General features: G+C 44.4%; 1 protein-coding gene across 3 annotated transcripts in view; it reads left to right on the top strand.

The window, feature by feature from the left end:
* The window catches only part of PPP1R9A (protein phosphatase 1 regulatory subunit 9A), a 111111-nt gene that overhangs the window by 45684 nt on the left and 42456 nt on the right, over positions 1–22971 (top strand). For all 3 annotated transcript variants that reach the window (XM_074150809.1, XM_074150811.1, XM_074150810.1), the window contains exons 2-4: positions 16072–16204; positions 16685–16805; positions 21760–21864. In XM_074150809.1, the coding sequence (XP_074006910.1) occupies positions 16072–16204; positions 16685–16805; positions 21760–21864 (359 nt within the window). The remainder of the gene's footprint in view (positions 1–16071; positions 16205–16684; positions 16806–21759; positions 21865–22971) is intronic.

Raw genomic sequence — 22971 nt, 5'->3', positions numbered from 1 at the left:
TGAGCATCTGTGGCCGATTCCCTTTTCTTTGTATTTCATACATTAGCAATGGGGAGGTTCATGGGCCAGCAAAGCCTGAAGGTGCTCCAGGGGAGACATTCCCTACAGAGGGGTCGAGCTCTGCCTTACTGAGACCTTGTGGAGCAGCTTTGATGTCTTAACGGGTGAGGAACCTTTGGAACAGCCTCAGAACTTTCCAATCCAGTGTTTACAGAATCACAGAATGATATGGGATTGGCAGGGACCTCTGGAGATCATCCAGTCCAACCCCCTGCCCAGAGCAGGTCCACCCAGAGCAGGTCCCACAGGAACTTGTCCAGGCAGGTTTGAATGTTTGGGTGGAACTTCCCATGTTCCAGTTTGTGCCCGTTCCCTCTTGTCCTGTCCCTGGGCACCACTGAAAAAAGACTGGTCCCATCCTCTTGACACGCTCCCTTTAAGTATTTGTAGGCGTTGATCAGATCCCCCCTCAGTCTTCTCTTCTCCAGACTAAAAAGACCCAAGTCCTTCAGCCTTTCCTCGTAAGGGAGATGTTCCAGTCCCCTCATCATCTTTGTAGCCCTCTGCTGTACCCTCTCCAGCAGTTCCCTGTCCTTCTTGAACTGGGGAGCCCAGAACTGGACCCAGCGCTCCAGATGTGGCCAAGCCTGTGGTTCCTGAATGAGAACAATGTTTTATGCTGGAGCAGTTGGTGTTTTCAGCCACTGGGTATCGGCCTGGTATCGATTGTGTTGAAATGAATGGGAGATGTCTCTGTGGCTTGTGTGGAGAGCAGCTCTGAGGGCTTTTAAAGTTGCCATGGGGTTAATGGGCTTTCAGGGGATGGAGCTTGGTTCAGGAGTAGTTTGGATGTGGAGAAAAGCGACAGTCTGTATCTCCCCTTGCGCTCTCAGTGCTGCATCGGGACTCCTTTCTATATTTCACTCAGCTGTTGAGAGCCCCAAGGGCTGTAAATAGCAGTGATTCGGTGATGTCCAGTCAAATATCTGATTCTCATTTAAATTTCCTATGTGCAAAGGAGAGGTGAGCCGGGGATTGCCAGGCAGATTTCAAACCTTTCAACCAATTCTCCGTGTCAGCAAACGTGAATTGGACGGGATCAGAGCGAACAAGACTCTTGTCTCCAACTTGAGGTGTTTTTTTAGTACTTGTATTGCACAATGTAAAACCTTGACAGTCATAAAATTATATGAGAATGTTTTAGGTTGACAGAGCTCCTTGGATGATAGCGTTAACTTTTTGACGCTTATTTGAATAACTAGAATGGGTTTGTTTCTCGTGTGTTAAAGTTGCCCAGAAGTATAAGGTTGATTTTGTTCCTTGGTCGTTGGGGCAGTGACGTGTCCCCCCTGCTCTGCTGGCACCGGGGATTCATCCCCTGCCCGCGGGAGAGGTGGGGGGCTGAGATGGGCTTTCTGGGGGGCACTGCTTTCCTCTCACTGCTCGCAGCCCTGTCCCCTGTCCCCCAGCAAGGGGTGCAGCGGGTCATCCTGCCGGTCCTTGGGGCTCTGGATGTGCTTGAGCTGTGCCTGGTTCAGTCGGGGCTGTTCCTGCACCTTCTGTAACCGGTGAGTTCCTGTCCATGGGTAAGGCAGCCTGGAGCACCCCGCCTGGATTTGAAGGAAGGGCTAATGTAATTGATAATTAATATAATAACAATATATAATATTTAGTAATATAATATTAATATATTAATATATTAATTTTGGAAATAACTTTATATATTACTTCTCTAAAACTACTTGCTTTTATTTGAACTACGCAATTTTGACCTAGAACACAAATCACCATTGGGAACTTTGCATCAAGACATTTTTGTATCTTTCACTCATTTTACTCTTAAGTAATACTCAGCATTCCATCGCCCAGACTGAAGTTAGCTAGGCCTATATTATTTTTCTCCTCTTCCCGTTTCTCTTATAAGTACTTCTAAATCTCACCCCAAACCCCCCTGCTGTGGTTCTTCTTTTGAAGAAGTGATTTTGGCTTTCGGATGGTGAACCTCATGCAGCAGGTTGGGACATTGCTTCCCCTCTGGCCAACCCCAACTCCTGCTGCTCCAACCGTTGCTTTTCTCCGGCACCGAGCGGTCGTGGACGGTGTGTGCCCCGAATGAGCCCTCTGCCTCCGGTCGTGCCGGTAGCTGTAACCCTCCCACCCGGGGACCCAAACTGCAGGCAAAAAAAAGATGTTCAAAACTATAAAGCCACGCTGTGGGGGTTTTCAGCACGTATGAGACCACTGCAAGAAAACATTTTGCTCTGGAGCAGATTAAATTTGCTTTTTTTTTTTTATATAAACACGATTTAAGACAGACGTATTGAAGACAGACAAATGAGAGTGAGTCTATGGAGAATGCCAGTGTTTCTCTAACTTCATTAGCCAATACCTGCAAGCTGCCAGATGTGACGTTTCTGTCCCTTTCACCATAACTTGGTGTGTATTTTATTTTACCTTGTTATTAGTAATAGATTAGAAAGTAGCGAATACAGCGGTTTACTGTAAAATTACTCCTTTCTACCTGGTATCATACTGGGCTTTTTCTTTTATTTGAGAAGAGCGTTTTCGAGTCTTGCCCGTGGTTTCTATGGCCTCGGGCTGTAGGCAGCGACTGTCCCGGGTGCCTCACACTCACCACGTTGGTTTTGCTTGGGAGGGCTTTGTCATTAGATGTGGGCTGTTGGGTTTGTATCCTGGGATTGTCACAGTTTAATGAACCTTCAGCCACAGAGGAGGGGTGATATTTCCATCCCTCGGTTGCGGGTGGGCTGCGTTAAGGATTTCACACACTAACGACGTGTGGCAGGCAGAGGGTTTATTTTGCTGTAGCTGGCAGCGGCGAGCTGTCACGGCAGGAGAAGGACAACAGTTAGAGGTAGCTTCTGTGAGGGGGGGGTTAACCTGGATTCAGTTATCTCTCACTGCACACAGGGGCTTTCCACCCAGGTGATTATCACCTAGCAGTAGTCTCTCGCTGACTAATTTCTGGTTCCCTGCGTGGCTCCCTGGTTAATCAAGCGTTTTTGGAAAGGCAAAGTGACAGCCTTTAAATTGTTCTTCCTACTTTGTGGAAGGGTTTTTGTCCTGATGTGTTTTGGCAGAAATTGATACAAGGCATAAGACAGTTAAAGCTTTGGTAGAATAAGGGCAAAGCTTGAGTATCTTGCATCTATAATTCATTTTGGGTGCATGTGATGGAACCCATTTCGTACACGTGGTTTTCAAGCACCTCTTTTGGAAAAAGCTTAGAAAAGTCTGCTGGGTTAGTGAAATAAAAGCTTTTTCCTAACCAGAGACATGAGGACTTTTCCATCAATCTGCCTCTTGCTACCCAGCAGTAACGACATAGAGACATAATCACTACAGTTCGTAGTTTTATTGTGCTTTTTTATTGAGTTACATTATGACATTTATCAGAGATAAAATTAAGCTTAGGGCATGGAAGACAGTGTATATTCACCATCTGAAAGCTTGAATTTCAGGCAGATTGTGACAGTTGCCCTTGCAGCCAGCCAGCCAGGCTTTCAGACTAAAGGTAGGTAAAGTAAGATTGCTTTAATACTGCTTTTAGGAGGCCTGCCCCATCAGATAAAAGATCTTTTAAAACTTGAGTTGAAGCAACGTCTCGTAACTTTCAGGATAAATAAGCAAAAACACGCATGACATGTTCAGTCAGACAGTTTTCAGTTAGCTCTTGTTGTAAGATGAACAGCTCAGCATCATTTTCTGTGACAGCCACATGTTGATGTTCTCTGTAGCAGCAACACCATTTAGCCATTTGGATTAAAGTGTCATTTGGAAAGTTAAGTAAAATGATAAACGCCCTACACTGTTGCAGTTGCAATTTAAACCTTGCCTGCCTTTTTCTCCTCCTGTATTTTGTGCTCTTCTTTCCTTTTTTATGTTGACGACGTGCAGTTTGTGGAGGGAGTGATCGTGGTTCTGGTGGACCCTGGTGCTCCAGCTGCCTTCACCCAGCTCTTTGTGTCTGTGGGGAACCCTGTTGTAACCCTGTTGGTCCCAGCAATAACCACGTTGGGATAAATTTTTACCTTCTGGCATGCGCTTTTATTGGTTTTACTCTTGAATAATCTGTGAAAACATTTCTTCCCTTCCCGACTGAAATAGTTGATGGCATCCTTTTAAACACTGGGGCTTCTGTTCTTACTTTGCTGCAAGGAATTGACAGCTAAAAGTTGAGCTGATTTGTAGACAGGACTGTGTTTGTGGTCATTCAATTTACTAGAACAATAGAAAAGGCTTTTTAAAATTGTCATTTCATGCTATTTCCCAAATATTTTATTTGCACACAAAAGGTGCTCTTTTCGTAAGTTTTTTTAGAATCTCAGAGTGATTAATCAATAACTGTAAGGTTAAAATTGAAGTTTTCAAGATTAAAGTTTTACCAGCTCGACTGTTTTGATGTCCAACCACATACTTATTTTCCCACACTCCCTGGGTGTGACTAACTCCCTCAGCCAAGACAGTGCTTTTACCCACTATTGTGGTTTTTTAGGGGTAAAATGCAGCCAGGAGTAACATGTGCTTTGTACCAGGGCTCTGTTGTGCAGTTGCCCAGTGAATGGTAAGGTCAATGCGTGTGGTTTTCTTGAGCTGGTACTAACTTTTGTTTGTAACACTAAAGAAGGACGTATGAACATTACTTCAAATTGTTTTCCGTTTTTCCTTATGTTTTACCTATGAAGAGTTGATAAAGAATAGTATTAATGCCCAAGTAAAGAAGCCTTTCCGCATGGATGGGTATTCTTGAAACCATGACTATAGAATAGGATTTTAGAAGATGTGCTTCTAAAAACTTGGATGTTTACTTATATTTTTTTCTTAGGGATTCTTAAAAATAGCTAAGGTTATGTGTGTAACTGTGTTCCAGCAAAGGTTTGTAAGGTTAGTTTGCTGCCTTCCCTTGGCCGTTCATTTCCAGCTCCTGGTTCAGGCAGGAGTCACAGCCTTGCCGATTTCTTTAGACAATGGACACTAGCTAACTTAAAAATAGTTAAATGTCAGGATTTTCTTAGAGATATTTGGGTATATTCTCTTTATTCCTTATATTAGTTCTGGGCTAACTATTAACAACATGCTCAGATTATTGAAAGGCTTACTGTATTGGGCTTACAGCCTGTCACACACAGATTATACCCTGCTTAATTTGTTGTCTGGAGTGTGTCCAGCTTCCGCCAAATGGGGTCTGTTTGACTTTTAAAAGAAAATGCAGCTGTTTGTAACCAGAACAGAGAGGCTGTGAGGGACAGCCATGCCAGATGTGCTGCTCGCTTCGGCGGGTGGAGGACCTGGAGAAGCCCTCTCGTAGATGTCCCCGCTCTTCACTGCATCGACAGGACATAGAGAGAGGTTCTTCTGCAGCTTTTACTGTTCTTGGTCTCTGCACGGGATAAACAGTCCTTTCTCCTGCTCCCTTGGGCAAATCTAGACAGAAAGCTAAGCTTCATATTTTAGTTTCCCTCACAAAGGTGGAATATTTGTCTTGAGGTTCAGATATTTCTGTCCGAAGCAGGTCAAGAAGTCGCATCTGGAAGACAGAAAGCTCAGAGGACTCAAGTCAGCTGTAAAGGCACAGGAGTTTTCTGGCCACACGTCTGCTTCCACGGCCACCTCGGCTGCTGGTGTGTGACGGAGACAGCGGTGGGCTCACATTGAACCCCGTGTCTGTCTTCGTATCTCATAATGGACATGGTGCCCCTCCTGCCGCTCTGCCCAATGTGGCCACCCCTGCTGGGACGAGGAAGGACATGCACAGGGGGATGCTTGGTCAACCCCAGAATGGTAAACCAAGATGTGACCCTGAGGGGAAAAAATCCACCAAAACTCCTTAAGAGGAAAAAAAAGCCAGCCACCCAAAAGGGGGTTGAACTAGGTGATCTCCAGAGGTCCCTTCCAACCTGTGTCATTCTGTGATTCTGTGAAAAAACCCCAAAATGCACCTTCACAGGTGCATCCTCCCCGTTTCCCACAGCAGCCAGGCTGAAATCCATTTTCTTTATTTCTAGAAGAGAGAGAGAGCAAAAAGGATGTATTTCCCCACTCTTCATTTCACTCCTGGAGCTTTCCCAAGTTGTGTTCCTGTGTGTTGAATTCATCGTAATTTCTATGCTCATTTAGTTTTTCCACAGTGTGAGGAGTAGAGTGAAAAACAATCATAAAATAAAGTACCACCTCTTCCTATGGGGGTTGATGAAGGCAATTTTGCTACTGATTTCAGGGGAGTAACATCAGAGTTGGTGCCTGATGTCATAGCACACGTCGAAGTTGAAAAATGTCCAAAAATAGTGTTGAATTGAGTCACTTTAAACGTATTTATCTCGAATCCCCACTTTGTGGCGTTATTGCTGTAGTCTCCTCCCGAGCTGGCATTACTCATTAATACCGGCTTAGCCCCATGAGCCTTCTTTCTCTTTGTCCGTTCACTGGGATATTCCGTGCGCACACATTTGTAACCTTCTGTTTCTTGCTCCGTTAATACCATATTTTAAATTGGGCTTAGAGCCGGTCCGATTGACCAGTTGGGCAGTGAGAGCAGGGAACCCCTGTTCCTGGCTCGGGTTAGTGTCTCCGTTACCCCAGGAACAATCTCAGGAGGCATTAGGGAGACTATCAATTCCTCCGGGAATACAGACTGATTTTTGAAGCGTTGCTGTGATTAGCTGTAATGGAATACATGGGTGGGAACGCTTAACGGATAAACATTCTTTTGCTTACTCTGGCTGGTATTATGTCCTACCAGGACACAATTCACTGTGCTGAACGGGGCGAGTGTGAAACCATCATTAGGAGCAATGCAGCCAGCCAAACCGGGTTCCGCCTGCAGGTGCAATTAAGGGATTGGTGATTCTGCAACCCGGAGTAATTGAGTGTGCTCTGGCGCTGGGGAGGCTGCGTTGCACTTTCTGCTCGGAGGATGTTTACAAAATACAGCAGACCTTTTGCTGTATTACAGGAGCTTTTCGGTTAATCCTCTTAGGCTCTGCCCGTTTGTTTCTGTGCCCGAGCGGTGGCATTGCCAGGCTGAGCGGCTGGGTGCGGGTGCCACCCTCCTGCCGAATTAACACCCCATTAATTGCTCTCTTCTATATCGCTGCACGGTGATGTTAATGGGAACATAGCAACAGGCTACCAAAGGCTTTAGATTCCTTAGAATCACAAGCATTTTAGTCGATGTAGAAAAATACCTGCTTGTACTAGAAATGAAATAAACACCCCCTAACGCGTGCCTCCTCGGACTGGGGGATTGTGTTAGTTCCGTAGAGAAGGCTGGTTGAGGGGCTGTCCCACATCTAGGGTCACACTGAAGCCGGGCTTCAGCTCCTAAGCCGTGGACTTGAGTAATGAGTAATAGGTGCCCTGGCACACTGCAAAGGAGGGGTTTAACACGTCTGAGGTTTTCTTAATAGAATATTTCTTAATAGAATATAGTAGAATTTCCCACAGTCGTCTTAGACTGTGGGACTATCCTTATTTAGTAATCCAGCTTCAGGAAAAGAATTCATTAAGTAAGAATTTCTCATTACCAAAAAAACAAAAAAAAAGTCCAAACATTTCTTCATTTAAGGTTTTTATATGAATTTAGTTATTGTGAAAGGTGATGGTGGGGCAGCTGTAGAGATTCAGAAAGGCTCCCACCCTGTCCTGGCTGGAAGTGCCTCTGTTTGTTAATGCCTCGGTCCGAGGCAGGGCTTGGGAAGCCCTCTGATTCCTGGCACCGCAGAGCCTTCTCCCTGGCTCGCTCCCTCTCTGCTGCATCATTAGGATTGCCAATTAGTGCCAAATGCAGGAGCTGCTAGGAGTGGGACAAGGTATCTGAGAGAGTTGTAACAACCTTTGGGGTAGTTGCAACTTTACACCTCAAAAAAGCAGAATAGGGTTTGTGTTGATGAAGTAATATTGATAAAATTGGACACCGAGTCAGACTGGTTCCACCTGACTCTTCTCTTCCACCTCTGCTCACTTCTCTGCTTTAAATAGAGGGATAGATATTAAGTGTACTATTTATGGTACATTTTTAATATATATAATTTCATATATATAAAAACATTGTATTCATTTTTGTTCAGTTTATAAAATACGTCATAAGTTCACAATAAAACTAGAGTTGGATGAATTTGATCTCTTTCTATGACCATGTGACCCGCCTTCTCGATGTGGGGAAGGCTGTGGACGTTGTCTACGTGGACTTTGGTAAGGCCTTTGACACCGTCCCCCACAGCGTTCTCCTGGAGAAGCTGGTGAATCATGGCATAGACAAGTGAACTCTTCACTGGGTAAAAAACTGGCTGGATGGCCGTGCCCAGGGAGTTGTGATCAATGGGGTGAAATACAGTTGGCGGCTGGTCACCAGTGGTGTCCCTTAGGGCTCAGTTTTGGGGCCAGTCTTGTTTAATATCTTTATCGATGATCTGGATGAGGGGATTGAGTGCACCCTCAGTAAGTTTGCAGATGACACCAAGCTAGGTGGGAGTGTTGATCTGCTTGAGGGTCGGCAGGCTCTACAGAGGGACCTGGACAGGTTGGATCAATGGGCCAAGGCCAGTGGGATGAGGTTTAATAAGACCAAGTGCCGAGTCCTGCATTTCGGTCACAACAACCCCAGGCAACGCTACAGTGGCTGGAAAGCTGCCCAGCAGAAAAGGACCTGGGGGTGTTGGTGGACAGCCGGTTTAACGTGAGCCAGCAGTGTGCCCAGGTGGCCAAGAAGGCCAATGGCATCCTGGCCTGTATCAGGAACAGCGTGGCCAGCAGGAGCAGGGCAGTGATGGTGCCTCTGTCCTGGGCACTGGTGGGGCCTCACCTCGAGGGCTGTGTTCAGTTCTGGGCCCCTCACTACAGGAAGGACATTGAGCTGCTGGAGCGTGTCCAGAGGAGAGCCACCAAGCTGGTGAGGGGTCTGGAGAACAAGTCATATGAGGAGAGGCTGAGGGAACTGGGCATGTTTAGTTTGGAGAAGAGGAGGCTGAGGGGGGACCTCATTGCCCTCTACAACTCCCTGAAAGGAGGGTGCAGAGAGGTGGGTGTTGGCCTCTTCTCCCAAGGGAATAATGGCAGGACCAGACGAAATGGTCTGAAGTTGGGGCAGGGGAGGTTTAGATTAGATATTGGGAAGAATGACTTTACTGAGAGGGTGGTCAGGCACTGGAACAGCCTGCCCAGGGAGGTGGTGGAGTCGCCATCCCTGGAGGTGTTTAAGAAACGTGTAGACGTGGCACTTCAGGGCATGCTCTAGTGCCCGAGATTGTTGGGTTGTGTCTGTTTGTGGGTGGTGTGGTGTGTGGTTGTGGGCATTTGTTTTGGTTTGGTTTTGGTGTTTGGTGTTCTGGGATTTTTTGGGGGTTTTTTTGTTGTTTTTGGTTTGGGTTTTGTTTTGTTTTGTTTTTGTTGGTTGGACTCGATGATCTCAAAGGTCCCTTCCAACCAAAAATATTCTGTGATTCTGTGATTTCTGTATAATTTATTCAGCAAATCTAGATTAATGCCTGTGATCACTTTTTTGTGCCCTTTTTTCCTTTAAATTGTTTTCTTAACAGTTCTGACATCTGTAAATGAATGAAAGGAACTGCTTGTGAAATTTTATTTTAGTAGGCTTATTTTCAGTGACTAGGCAGGGTGCGTAGTTTGTCTCTGCTGAAATTTATTTTGAAAAGAAGTAAGGATGTTTTATGAACGGTCAATATTTTGTTTCAGTTTGTCCCTGAGAAGGTTTGTGGCGTTTTCACTCCGTGTTTGGGCCCCCTGACGTCCAGGCTGGGGGCGCAGGAGGTCTCTGGGGCAAGAAGGGCTGGGGCGTTGATTCCCGGTGGCACGGCTGCTGTGTGGCAGGCTCTGCTAATTGCTACCAGAAGCAGCGTTTGCTCCTGGCCAGCTCTTGTGTCACGCTCTTGAAGGCAGAAGAAATGTAGAAAGAAATATAGAAGAAAAAGAGTGCCCTGAGTGAGGACGTAAATTGGCAGCGATGCGAGGCTCTGGAGGAAATACTGCGTCGGACGCAGGAAAAAATGTCTAGGGACAGAACTTGCAGCTTGGCTTGGTGCTCTCCTGTCCGTTTGAACTTCTTCAGACACCCAAGGCCCAGACCCCAGGCTGTACGCTGTTGTCATTAATTTGTCAGAGGGGGCTCACCACAGACATTCTCGTTTGCAGGTTTATTTTCATGTTCAAAGATACAGCGCGTTCCTGAGCTCGTTGGTTACCCTGGCAATGGAGGGGTTTGCCAAAAGAGTGATAAAGCATATCTGCCGTCACACTGGAAACCAATTCCCTTCTTAAATATTCTCCTTGATATTTTTATAATTTTCACAGAATCACATGGGGTTGGAAGGGACCTCCGGAGATCATCTATTCCAACCCCCTGCCCAGAGCAGGTCCACCCAGAGCAGGTCCCACAGGAACGTGTCCAGGGGGGGTTTGAATGTCTCCAGAGAAGGAGACTCCACCACCTCTCTGGGCAGCCTGTTCCAGGGCTCTGCCACCCTCATAGCAAAGAAGTTCCTCCTCATGTTGAGATGGAACTTCCCATGTTCAAGTTTGTGCCCGTTTCTTCTTGTCCTGTCCCTGGGCACCACTGAAAAGAGACTGGCCCCATCCTCCTGACACCCACCCTTGAAGTATTTATAGGTGTTGATCAGATCCCCCCTCAGTCTTCTCTTCTCCAGACTGAAAAGACCCAAGTCCCTCAGCCTCTTCTCGTAAGAGAGATGCTCCAGGCCCCTAATCTTCTTTGTAGCCCTCTGCTGTACCCTCTCCAGAAGTTCCCTGTCCTTCTTGAACTGGGGAGCCCAGAACTGGTCCCAGTGCTCCAGATGGGGCTTCCCCAGGGCAGAGCAGAAGGGCAGGATAACCTCTCGACCTGCTGGTCACACTCTTCCTGATGCACCCCAGGATGTCTTTGGCCTTCTTGGCCACAAGGGCACATTAGCTTTGAGTGCAATTGGAATCATAGACTGGAATCATAGACTGGTTTTGGGTTGGAAGGGACCTTAAAGATCATCAAGTTCCAACCCCCCTGCCCTGGGCAGGGACACCTCCCACCAGACCAGGTTGCTCAAATTAGCAGATGACTGGTGATTATCTGTGTTGGGGTGGCCTTGGACTGGGTCAGGGACAGTGGGGAGGAAGGAGGCAGTGGCTTCGAAAAAATACAACAGTATCTGGAGATAATTCTTTCCAGTTTGTATGGAAAAATGGAACGGTTCGGTTGTGCTCGGCAGCAGTCGCTCCTGGCTCTGTCGTGTGTCTGAAGAGGTCTTTGTGGGATGGAGAAGTCTGGGGCCCAGGTACTTTTATGATTTCAGAAGCTCGAATCTGCTGTGCAGTTCTTGTTGCTGGAGTTTCAGGCTGCTTAAATCAGGTCTTTCTCCTGCTGTGCTTTCAGAGGGAAACCCCCAGGCTGGGTTTTGGTGTTAGACAATCTGTTTCTGTCAATATTGCAATTGTCTAATTCCCATCTGTGTCTCCTCCCTGCGATCGCTTCTTAGGAAGATCTGTCTCCTTGGTGCTTCCCCGCTGTAACGTTGGTGACAGCCGATGCCCACGCGGGCTCTGGGGGAGCACGAAGCCAGGAGAGCTGGAGGAAGCCTGAGGTGGCTCCTCCTCACTGACTCATCCCTTCGGCTGTGACAGAGCGACCACATCAGAGAGAAAAGACTCTTCAGAAAAGAAGGCACCTATTTCAGACGTGGTCAGAGCTTCCTCTCCTCCCTGAAGCTGTGCTGTAGAGAGACTTTCAGTCAGAAGATAATGGATGGTCAAACTGTGTTCTTTTTTCCCTCATTTGGCTTCTTGAGCATGTCCAGAGAGCTGATCCTAAGGACTGTGCCAGCCTCCTGCCCTTGTGGGAGTAACCATCACAACTGCTGGTGCTTCTGGTACAACGTTGTCACGTCCATGAACATGTCCAATCCTTCCTCCGGTGCCCTTATGGCTCTTCATCACTGCTGTCCCCACAACAGAACTTTTCATCCTTCGTGGAGGAAGCCCAGAAGTCCGGTTGAGCATATTCCAAGCAAGAGATGACTGTAAAACTGCTCTAAAGAAATAGGCAGCTGCCCTGCAGATGTACCCGTTCCTCCTGCCAGAGGGTCAGGAGGTGCCATTGCATGCACTTCTGGGCTTAACAACTGAGAACGTACTGAAGGTGACATCTACAACTTGTACTGTTTCTCTGAATGTCCCGTGTCCAAAGGACTGACTTAACCACCACGTTTCCTTACTTGGGTTCTTGGTAACAATCACAACAAAACTTGTCTGAAATTCCAGCTGTTACTGAAAGTAATGTTTCTGACACAAAATACTTATGATTTCCATCCATGTCTGCATTAAAGGCATCCTCTGGGGTTTCATTTCTCCCAAAGTCAACAGGGTGCATGGGGCAGAACCAGCCAGAGGAAATCGTTATTATTGTCATTATAATTAAGGTTGCCAAAGCGTGTATCCACAGAGTCAGGTTGATGAGTTCCCTTTGGCGTTTGCACATTTTTCTTTTGTCCCGGTTTCACCACAGGTCAAACAAGTGGATTCACCTGGAGAAGAAAATGGGTGATAGGAAAGATGGGAGGTTGTGGTCTGAGGTTCACACTCTCCCAGTATGGACACTGTCTGTGCCACGTTTTGTTCTCTCCACACAAGACTTCTCCAGCAAATACAGAGCATGTCCTGGAGATGAGTTATAAAAGGATAGAACTAGAAGGTAGTTCTGTAACTATTCACTTTCCTGTGTTGGCTGTTTGCACAGTAATGATGAGTGGCCAGAAGAAGACCTGATCATTCCCAGGGTTTCTCAGCAGGATATCCTGAGAGATGACCCGTTTGGTTGCTGTCTGCAAAGAAGGCCTGGAACAAAGGTGTTGCAAATTTTTCAAGTTTTTAAAATGGCACACAAGAAGCTCAGTTATCACCCTGCTGGGAATGGGAGTGTTCCCAGGAGTCTGAAATCCCACACACGCTCTAGGAAACAGCAGCAACAGAGGTGGTGAAGCAGGTCTACTTAAATCAAGTTAGCATACTTTGAGGAAAAAGTTCTAACTGTTTGTTTTATTTTTAGCAAAGTAAAGTCTTGAGTGACAGCTCTCATGACTGAGCAAGCAGTTCGTTACTGTGGCAGATAGACTGGTACACAAAGAAGGAACATTCCCAAGAACAAATTTTCTTTTCTTCATTTTTTAACACCCAGAGATTCATTTAATAGAGTCAGTCAACCAGGAAATGTGATTTTGCAAAAAGAGGTAAATGACACACAAGAGTATCCTCCCTCTCCCCTTAGTGGAAACACATGTTGAAGGCAGCCGGCAGGATCCTATGGCCAATGTATAGAAGAGGGAGGGAAACAGGCTGTTTGACTTTGATGCTCAGTGATCCTACAACCTCAGATCAAATGCTCAGTTAAGATACTAGATAAGAGTGGCGTGATGGATTTGGAGACATAACGATAACTGTATTCACCACCAACAGTATCTTTCTCATGTGCTGATCTAAATGTTCCAAAACAGTGAGCAAGACGCAGGAAGCCGTCTCCTCTGTCTAATCTGGCTCAAGATCATCCCAAACAAGAACTCAATATATGATTTGATGCTTTGAAAGAAAATTATCCTGAAGTGTATCCAGTCACTTTGCAACGAATCTGAAGCTGCTCCCACACTACACTAGTGCCAGTCGTTGACCAAAAGGAAATGAATGGGGCCATTAATGTGATGAAAAGGAATCCAGAAATAAATATACTCATTTTGTGACATAATTTTTCCCTGTATCTCACCCTCATCTATTCTTTGTCTCCAGCAAGCAATATTTATCTGCCTCTCACCACCCTCCAGCATCTAGTGACTGTATCTCCATTTCCCTTGGTCACATCCATCTCTGTTCCACATGTGAAGCACGGGTCTCTCTCGTCATGTTGATAAATGAGACAATCCCAGCTAAATTCACGGCTGTTGGTTTTAACCTGTACTTGCTTGTGTGACTGCTGCACTTCGGACCTAAAGGTTTGTGGTCAGACCTTAGCTCAGTAATGTTTCAGTTGGGTTCAGTCCTGCTGAGTGGTCCTTCTTTGGCTTGGTGTCGGCATGACTGAGGTTGGGGTTGGATACGGAACCCTCAGTGGGCACAGTCTCCTTTGAGAGCAAACTCCAGAGGAGGGAAGCTGTGGGGAGGTTCCCCACCAGCCTGCACCAGGGCTTTTCCATGCTGTTGAGTGGGCTCTTCTCACTGGTTTGATCATTACAGAATCACAGAATGGCAGGGGTTGGCAGGGATCTCTGGAGATCATCCAGTCCAACCCCCTGCCAGAGTAGGGTCACCCAGAGCAGGTCCCACAGGAACGTGTCCAGATGAGTTTTGAATGTCTTCAGAGATGGAGACAGTTCTCTGTCCTTCATGAACTGGGGAGCACAGAGCTGGTCCCAGTGCTCCAGATGGGGCCTCCCCAGGGCAGAGTAGAGGGGGAGGATGACCTCTCTCGACCTGCTGGTCACACTCTTCCTGATGCCCCCCAGGATGCCATTGGCTTTCTTGGCCACCACAGCACATTGCTGGCTCATGGTCATCCTGTTGTCCACCAGGACTCCCAGGTCTTTCTCCTCAGAGCTGCTCTCCAGCCGGTCAGCCCCAAGCTGTACTGGTTCAGGGGGTTATTTGTCCCCAGGTGCAGCACCCTACATCATTTTTGTGTCAGGGTAGAGATGGCTGCTATGAGTTGTACATCTCAGTCGTAAGATAAATGGGGTGTCCCGTACCTGCTGCTTTTTTCCTACGTAGAGCTAGCCTCGTTAGAGCTGCACGTTGTGCTCTAGTTCCATATGGGCTACGTAGAAAACCATGTTCATGGTTCTTCCTGTCTTCAAGTGTTTTGAGAAGCAGCAGGCAGGGGTACATAGCATGGAAAAGGCTTCATCTTGTGTAGAAAAGGTCTGTGAAAGACAAGGTGTGGCAAAAGACTTCTCAGAACTCCTCTGTCAGGCTGTTAACCAGGTATGGACACCCATATTTTCCATATGGACACCTTCCGTTTGGTTTTCCATTGTAACCAGGAGTTCAAACACCCAATGAGGTTAACAGCAGAAATGAATCCATCGTCCAAGGCCTTGCCAAAATCCTGGATGCAGTTGTAGTTACTGCATCCACAGAGAGGAGCTGTGGGAAGGAGCTGAAGGTGATCACTGACATTTCGAGGGGGTTGACTGTTTGCCAGCCATTTGTTTTTCCATTTCTGTGCTGCGTGGCCAAAACTTGTGCGTAGATTTTGCAGGTTATTTTAGACCAAGTAAAATGTTACATTTCCTTATGCTTATTTCTGCATCAGTGTCTTTCCTCCAATCTTACACGTACTAAAGCAACATAAAATGTTCAGCAGCGTTGGGCAGTGCTTAGGGCTTATTTTACTGAACTTTTGGATATATTTATGAAGGCTCCTTAGGAACGTGATTTAGTTAAAACAGCCTTTTTCTTGCATCAATAGCACTAAAAATCGATGTGAGATAGGTTTGTGGATTCTTGTAAAGCGTTTATCATCTCACTCTTCTTGGAAGAGGCCATTTATTAAGTGTTTCACATTGATGTAAAATACAGGAGTTAAAGTTTCCATTGAGTGAATAACGTCGTCTCTGTTTCAGCCGCTGCTTGGTATAAAGCTGGGAGGTTTTTTGCAGCAGCGCTGCGGTAGCTGTAACACAGTCACTATGTGTACGATAGTATTGAATAGTATTTTTGTATCACAATTTTAGTATACTGACAGTGCGTTATTAATTTGTTGATTTAAGTGTTTTAAATATTGACATGTGTAGGCCAATTCAGTCATTCAAGATCATCTCCTGTGTTTATAATCACAATAAAAGTCAATTCTTTATGCGCAGTTGACTTTTGCAGTGATACTTGTGCTTTACTTGAATGAAAAAGCACAAATTAAAAAGCCTGAAGTTTGCATGAACGGGAGAGATTTGTTTTTTAAAAGCCTTTTCAAACTCTGCACCATCACAGGACAAAAGCAGTCGCTGTTTTCGTGAGTTGGAAGTCTTTTTGGAGTAGGTAGTTGAGTGATTTTTGGTCTTTTTCCCCCAGGTTTTCCATACATATTCCAATGAAGACTATGACAGGAGAAATGATGAAGTTGACCCCGTGGCTGCATCAGCTGAGTATGAACTGGAGAAGCGCGTGGAAAAGCTGGAGCTCTTCCCGGTTGAGCTAGAGAAAGGTACGGAGTCTGGGTGACATTCCCAGGTCCTGGGGCACTGCTCTACAGCTCTGGGGAAGTCTTGGGTTTCCATGAGTCTGTTGTAGTCACCTTTTTGGATTTCAAGCATTGGTTGATAAGGAATTAAAGCAGCAGTTCAGAGAGAAGCAGTTCCTTATTTCCCCAAGAGAATTGTTTCACATCACTCCATTAACATAGGATGTTACACAGGGTTTGGTGCAATGTTTTCATTCCCCACTGGAAGGGTAAAAATCCTGGTTGTTGTTCTGAGCTCCTCGTGAGGGTGAAGGTTATATCTCATAAGGTGATTTTTTTTTTGTGTGAAATTAAAATGGTAGAATAATAAAGTTTTTAAAGGCAGCAAAAGGATATTAATGTTACTCATGTGGAAACCCGCGAGGAGCCAAAGCATAAATGTTTATCTGCCAAATAACTGTATAAATCAAATGAAGTTTCTGCTTTCACTTTCCTTTTTCACAGATGAAGATGGACTTGGCATAAGCATTATTGGGATGGGAGTTGGAGCAGATGCAGGCCTTGAAAAGCTGGGAATATTTGTCAAAACAGTAACAGAAGGTGGGGCAGCAGAAAGAGATGGCAGGTAAACTAGACTCAGTCTTTGGAAATTTTTCCGGGAATAGTTCCCACGGATTACGATTTTCGTAGGAAAGAGTTGTTTGCTTAATGTGTGTCATGATAACCCAAAGCTGTGAAATTCGGAGACTTCCTTGAAAGGTCCGAATACCTGCTGTGGTTATGGTTATGTAACTCACCAACCTGAGTTACACCGGGCTGGTGTACTGAGTTTAAGCTGTTTAAGGAGAACAGATTTGCCAAAGTTGTGTGTTCATGACTACCTGAAAACCCAGCTGCTTTAGCATGAGTGAAGCTGGAGATTCAAAGTGGTGTATCGCTTTGGAAGGCAGTTGAGATTTTAAAGGTGTTGAGCTCCCACATGTTCTTTCGGCTTCAAACCAGCTTTAAACAATATACTTATGAAAAAGGGCTCTGCTCAACATTTGATTAGGAAAATAATTAGTGTATCTGAGTGCTTAAACTCTTACTAAATAGATCTCCTTTCAAGTTTACTAACACAGGCTGTTACTTTGCATTTCGTATTATATGCAGTTTTCTTCTCCAGGGTTCAGTTTTCACCCCTACAGCACTGAAAGCGCGTTAATCAACTGGAATGAGAGGCTATACCCTAAATCCTGCCCACTAAAGAAATGAATTGATCTTTGTAGTCTTATAAGATGCTCATATAAAACGTGGTTGCTTCTAGAATTGCTTACTTGGTACGTACAGGTTACAGAATTCCTTTTGAACACACAGTATTTCATAATGAAAACAACGGTTATCTGTGTGTTACACAGCACCTGCACAATCAGACCAGTGTTTCTCATTAAAAGTTAGAAAAAATACTTTACTATGTAATCAATTAATAATGAAATATATTCTTAAACATCTTCCAACCCATATAATTTTTGTCCCAGTGCATACCCTTTATAAATTTGCATGCAACTAAAACATTACTTATCTTAAACATTAGCAATTAAGTTTACTTATATGCATTCTTTACTTCTGCTTTTAAACATTAGTGATTTGTTATATTCATTATAAGTAATACCAAACACAAACACAGGTAAATAGAGTAAGAATAAACTCTAAAAAGTTGATACTCTCTTCTAAGATCTGTATTGCAGTACCATGTTCTTTATTGATGAGAACCTGTAGTTTTTCAGCCAGGCCCAAGGCTGTTCTGCGCTGGAAGCCCCACACGAATTCCAGCAGAAGGCTCTCCATGGCAGGGCTTTGCAGAATGTAATAACATTGCCCTGAAACCACTGAAGTATATCGTCCTCCAGGCTGGGCCTGACAGTATCTCTACAGACCTTGGCAATAAGGCACCAGGTTGAGGGTTAAGTACTGATTTATCACAGGCTTAAAAATGATGCAGGGGAGTGAAGAAGCTGACACCTCAAGATGTCATGACTTCTTCATCCATTACTTTAAATTTAAACGAACATTTTTCTGAAGGGTATTGCTTGAGCTCAGCCAGGAAGCATTAAGCTCCCAACTGGCATTCTGTGGGAAATTCTCTGGTTGAAAATCAGAGTTGCTCATTACAGCTCTACGATGATCTGTATTTTCTGTTCCTCTCATTATTTACGTGGTTGAGTGGGCTACAGAAGTTAATGTTCAAGCACAAGTCTTTTTTTTTTCTTTTTTTTTTTTTTTTCATTTCCCTTGATGGCATCTGAAAGGAGCTTGTCAGCTGAGAAAAAATAGTATCTTTCTTCGACCGTTCTAATATTTGTGTTGGTTTTCAACTGGCTGAATGTTCGCTCAGCTGAGATGTAGCCCTCTCTCTGGTTTTCTTTTGGGGAGCCTGACTGATCATTCACCTGGGAAACGGGACGTGTAATCCTCTCACCAGGAGCGGCCCATTCTGTGATAACCTGCATCAACTGAAAAGGGTCCTGTTCACTTCATCTTTGTGAAGAGCCTGGTTAATCATCAACACTGAGAGCAAAACAAAGTCTCCTGACGGAAAATAAAACTGTATTTCAGAATTTGCATCAGATATTCTGAATAACCATGTGGCAGTCTTCAGGCAGGCTCTTCTGAAACTGCAATTTAAAACCTTACAGTATCTGTAGGCTAACTCCCATCCTTTATGGAAAGATGCATCAAATCGGGATGCAAAGTGCTTGCCTCCCATGGAAACCTAAAATCTGTACCAAGGGGTTTCTCAGTGATTGAGCGCCCCTTTGGTTGCACCCCTGGGAGCACCCCATGGCTTGGCTCGGTTTTTGCTGATGCCAACAAACAGGTAGGGTTCAGTTGTCCCATCAGACGGCGTTGGGTGGCCATATCTAGCCAAGGAGGGTGCTTTGAGCTGAATCCAGAGGCAAGCATCTTGATACCTAATAAGAGAGATTATTAATAGTGTGTAAAATGTGAACTCAACCATTAGACCAAATATGAAAAATCAGTTCTTTTCCTGGATGGATTCATAACTGCTTCTTTCAAATTATTGTGGTGATGAGTCATTTGCATTTTAAAGTATTTTGATAACATTGAGAACAACAGTTTTGAAACATTGCACAGCTCTTAACTTGAAAAATACTTTAAATGTTGTCTTTGAAGAGGTTAAATTTTTCAGTTCATCATACAGAGCAGTAATTAGGCAAGTAATTTGTTCGACTTTAGTTGGTTCACTTCTGTAGTTGCTACTTCATTGCAGTGCTGCTTTGCACAGGCAAAGATTTAAGCCATTAGAAAATAATTGTTAGAAGAATTACCAATTTCATTGATGATAAAAGCAGTTAAACCTCTATAATTCATGCTTTGCCCCCCGAGCCTCATTTTTCGTTCATGTTTGAAATTAGATTTGAGAGACAGAGGAAGCCTAGAGCTTCTAGTGGAGGGGCCTATGGGGGGAAGGCTGCCCCATGGACATGGCTGGGAGAGTATTTTGGGGTAGATGGTGGCTTTTCTGGGGGCTGAGGGCTACAGGGACAGAGCTGCGGGGGGGGGAGGGGGGGCTGGAGGGGGTGTCCGAGGAAGAGGAAGGTAGCCAGGAGAATATGCCTGTGAGAGGATAGAAGCAAGAAACTTCTTTTTTAATTACATGTAATTATATCATTTGAATAACAAGTATGTTAATTGTATGTTATTTGATACATATGTATGCTTATATATAATTAAAATATATGTATGTATAGAAAGAGAGGGAGTTTGTAGAACAATTGCCATAAAAATAAGAGTTGGAAATGAATTCAGGAGCTGTACAAACTAGAAAGAAGGAGGTAGAAAATATGCCCGAAGGACAAATGGAACCGCACTGCTGAATTGCACACCTACTGAATTGCAGTAGGTGAAGATGGAGCCACTTGGGAAGCTGCAGGCAACAGTTCTCTATCGTGACATTTCATCACCTGAAGTACCATAACTACGTATCTGCATGAATGCTGTGTAGAGGAGGATGTAAAGTGTTGTAGGTAATGGCCATCAACAAGGAATCTGTTCTTCCCCTATTTAGTTTTCAGCCAAGTGACTGGGAGCTTCCCATTCAACTGGGCACCAGCTTAAACTTCTCTGGGAACTCCTGCGGCCGTCTGACTGCACCTCATGTTTGCCAAAGTAAAAAAATAACCTAATTAACTTTTACAGTACCCAAATACAATAAATATTCATGTGATTGGTGTATTTATTAAATGCTTCAGTGTAAACTGGAATAAAATTCTGAGATTAAAATGCCCGATATGATTTCCAAGACAGGACTTTATAGGGTGTCACAAAGATAACAGAAAGATCATTTTTTCAAGGCTTCTTGTATACAGAAGGGAGACCCTGCCCAGAACACGGTGACATTCTGTGGTGTGAGGCTGCCAAAGAATAAATCTTGTATTTCTTACTCATCAGTGGAGCCCAGAGAACTGAAGATGCTGCTCGAACACGTGTCGAACTGCAAAGCGTTGCCTCAGACTTGGCAGAGACATTAGTGCTCCGAGTCAGAATCATTCAGCCCTCTTTTGAAGCCTCTGTTGTTCTTTGAAAAGAAGTCTTAGCACAAAGATATCCTATGATGTTAAATACCTTATTTTAGGTATTTTCATATCGGCTAAATAGGATTTTTTCACAGCAGTTTCTTGGTGCCTTTGTGAACTGTATCGTTTGGGTCAGTAGCATCCATGAAAACACTTGAAAATTGCTCCCTTTGACTAGTTCTGAATGTGTTTGGGTTTTTTAAAAAAATTTGAAACTATAGGAGTTTGTGCATTTCTAGAGGACATTTAGAGTAATAGTCCTCCTTCCAAGCGTTCGTAACCCTGATGAGTCCAGCGCCTGCTTCAGGGATTTCGTAGCAGTGCTGGCTTCAGATAAACGCAGCGTGTTTTGTGTTCCCCCTGATGTTTCCTGCATCGACAGGGTATCGGCTGTAAATAGATGTTTGGGTTCAAAGAGAGAGTCCTCATTAAAACAGTCCGAGGTCTTATTGTTGTGTGCAGCAAGACAAAGATGACACTTAGACTGGGAATTCATCTTTTTGGAGCAAGTTAGATGAAATATTTTAGGAGAGTAGGTCACAACTCAGGCTGGTGCACAGGCTCGTTTCTCCGCACATGACCAGGTTGTTTTAGTTAAATATTGCATTTTTTTCCCATTAGCCTGAAATACCAGAGCTATGTCTTAGGCTGTTTTTCAGGCCTGGCTTAGGAAAGAATGATACAAGAACTGTTCAAGTACCGTGTTTAATTTAAGTCATATGACAAATTGCTGAGTTTGTGTTGCTGTATTTATATGCAAGGGAGGTGGCTGGGTGACCGATGCTACTAATTGTGATGGTAACTCTGAGGCTGGATTTATCAGGTGTCTGTGTGCAAGGAGTGATGCCTTTGCATATTTACCTCGGTCATTTTATGACCGGGTTCTTATTTAAAGTCTTTGTTTACTATCAAACCGAATAGATCTCTGTGTGCTAAGTTTTGCTGAAAATTCACCGAGAATTCACACAATTGTTTATATATTTGTGCTTTTTCCCCTGAAAGGATCCAAGTGAATGACCAGATTGTGGAAGTCGATGGCATCAGTCTGGTTGGTGTTACGCAAAATTTTGCTGCGACTGTTCTTAGAAACACCAAAGGGAAAGTCAGGTGAGTGTTGTAGGAGGAAAATAAAAACTGAATCCTTAAGATGCCCTGGCGTATTTCACAGTGTGCCCGGGTGGAAGCAGAGCTCGTTGGCCTCTCGCTGTCCTCTCTGCTTTTATCCCGAGACAGGGATGAGCTGTGGTATCACAGATGTTTTTTCTGGCTTAAATTTTTTAAAATATCACCACTGAAGCAAGCTGAAATTGCCCATAGAAGAGGACACTTCACTGGCCTAGATCTCCATGGGCCTCAAACTGTTTCTTGTGGCTGGAACAACGCAGGCTGGGGGTGTTGGTCAGATGTACTCGAAAATGTAACATGTACCACAAGTAAAATTCTAAACTAATGTAGATACAAGGCTGTAAAATGTTTGTAAATTAATAAGAATAGCATTTCCTTAGAAATTAACTGTTTTGCCATTTAAAAACCTATGCAGTCACCTAGCTTTTCTGTTTAATAGCTTAAGTTCAGCAAAGGTTTAACTCTACCAAATAAATCCAAAAATATCTTTGGCATATTGCAAAGCAACAGCCATTCTGTGGCCACCCTTCGGTTCTCTCTCGGAGTCCTCTCCAGTGAGTGCAGCTGAATTCCTTAATTAATGAGTTTGGGGCTGGCTACTTTAGAACTGTGACTAAACTACAGGTGATAATACGTGATGTCCCCCTCCGACAGTGGTGTTACATCCTGGCCCGTTCATTTCCACGGTAATTCCATAGCTCATCCCTCCCAACGTTACGGGATAATGTTGGGATGCAGATTATGCAGAGAATCTTGGGGGTGATTGATCAAGGTTTTATTTGAAAGAGGTTATTTATGAAAAAATGATTAGAAATTGTCATGTAATTACAGGTGAGTATATTTTTGTATAACATTTACAGTTTTAGCTACATCAGTCTCATATCTGCAAAGATTCACATGTGCTGGGAGTATTCCTGCTGAGCTGACTGTAAAAATGAGTATGTACTTTATTAGGTTTTCAGCAGAGTTGGGACCTTCGAACATAAAATCCTTATGACAGAGAATCATGTCTATGGGTGTTGCAGTCCACAAAGCAAATGCTATGTATATTTTGTGTTTCATGGTTTAGTTAAAAAAAAAAAAAAAAAA

Source organism: Numenius arquata, chromosome 7, assembly GCF_964106895.1.
Source record: "Numenius arquata chromosome 7, bNumArq3.hap1.1, whole genome shotgun sequence".
Taxonomy (NCBI): domain Eukaryota; kingdom Metazoa; phylum Chordata; class Aves; order Charadriiformes; family Scolopacidae; genus Numenius; species Numenius arquata.
This window is presented reverse-complemented; position numbering and strand designations above follow the sequence as displayed.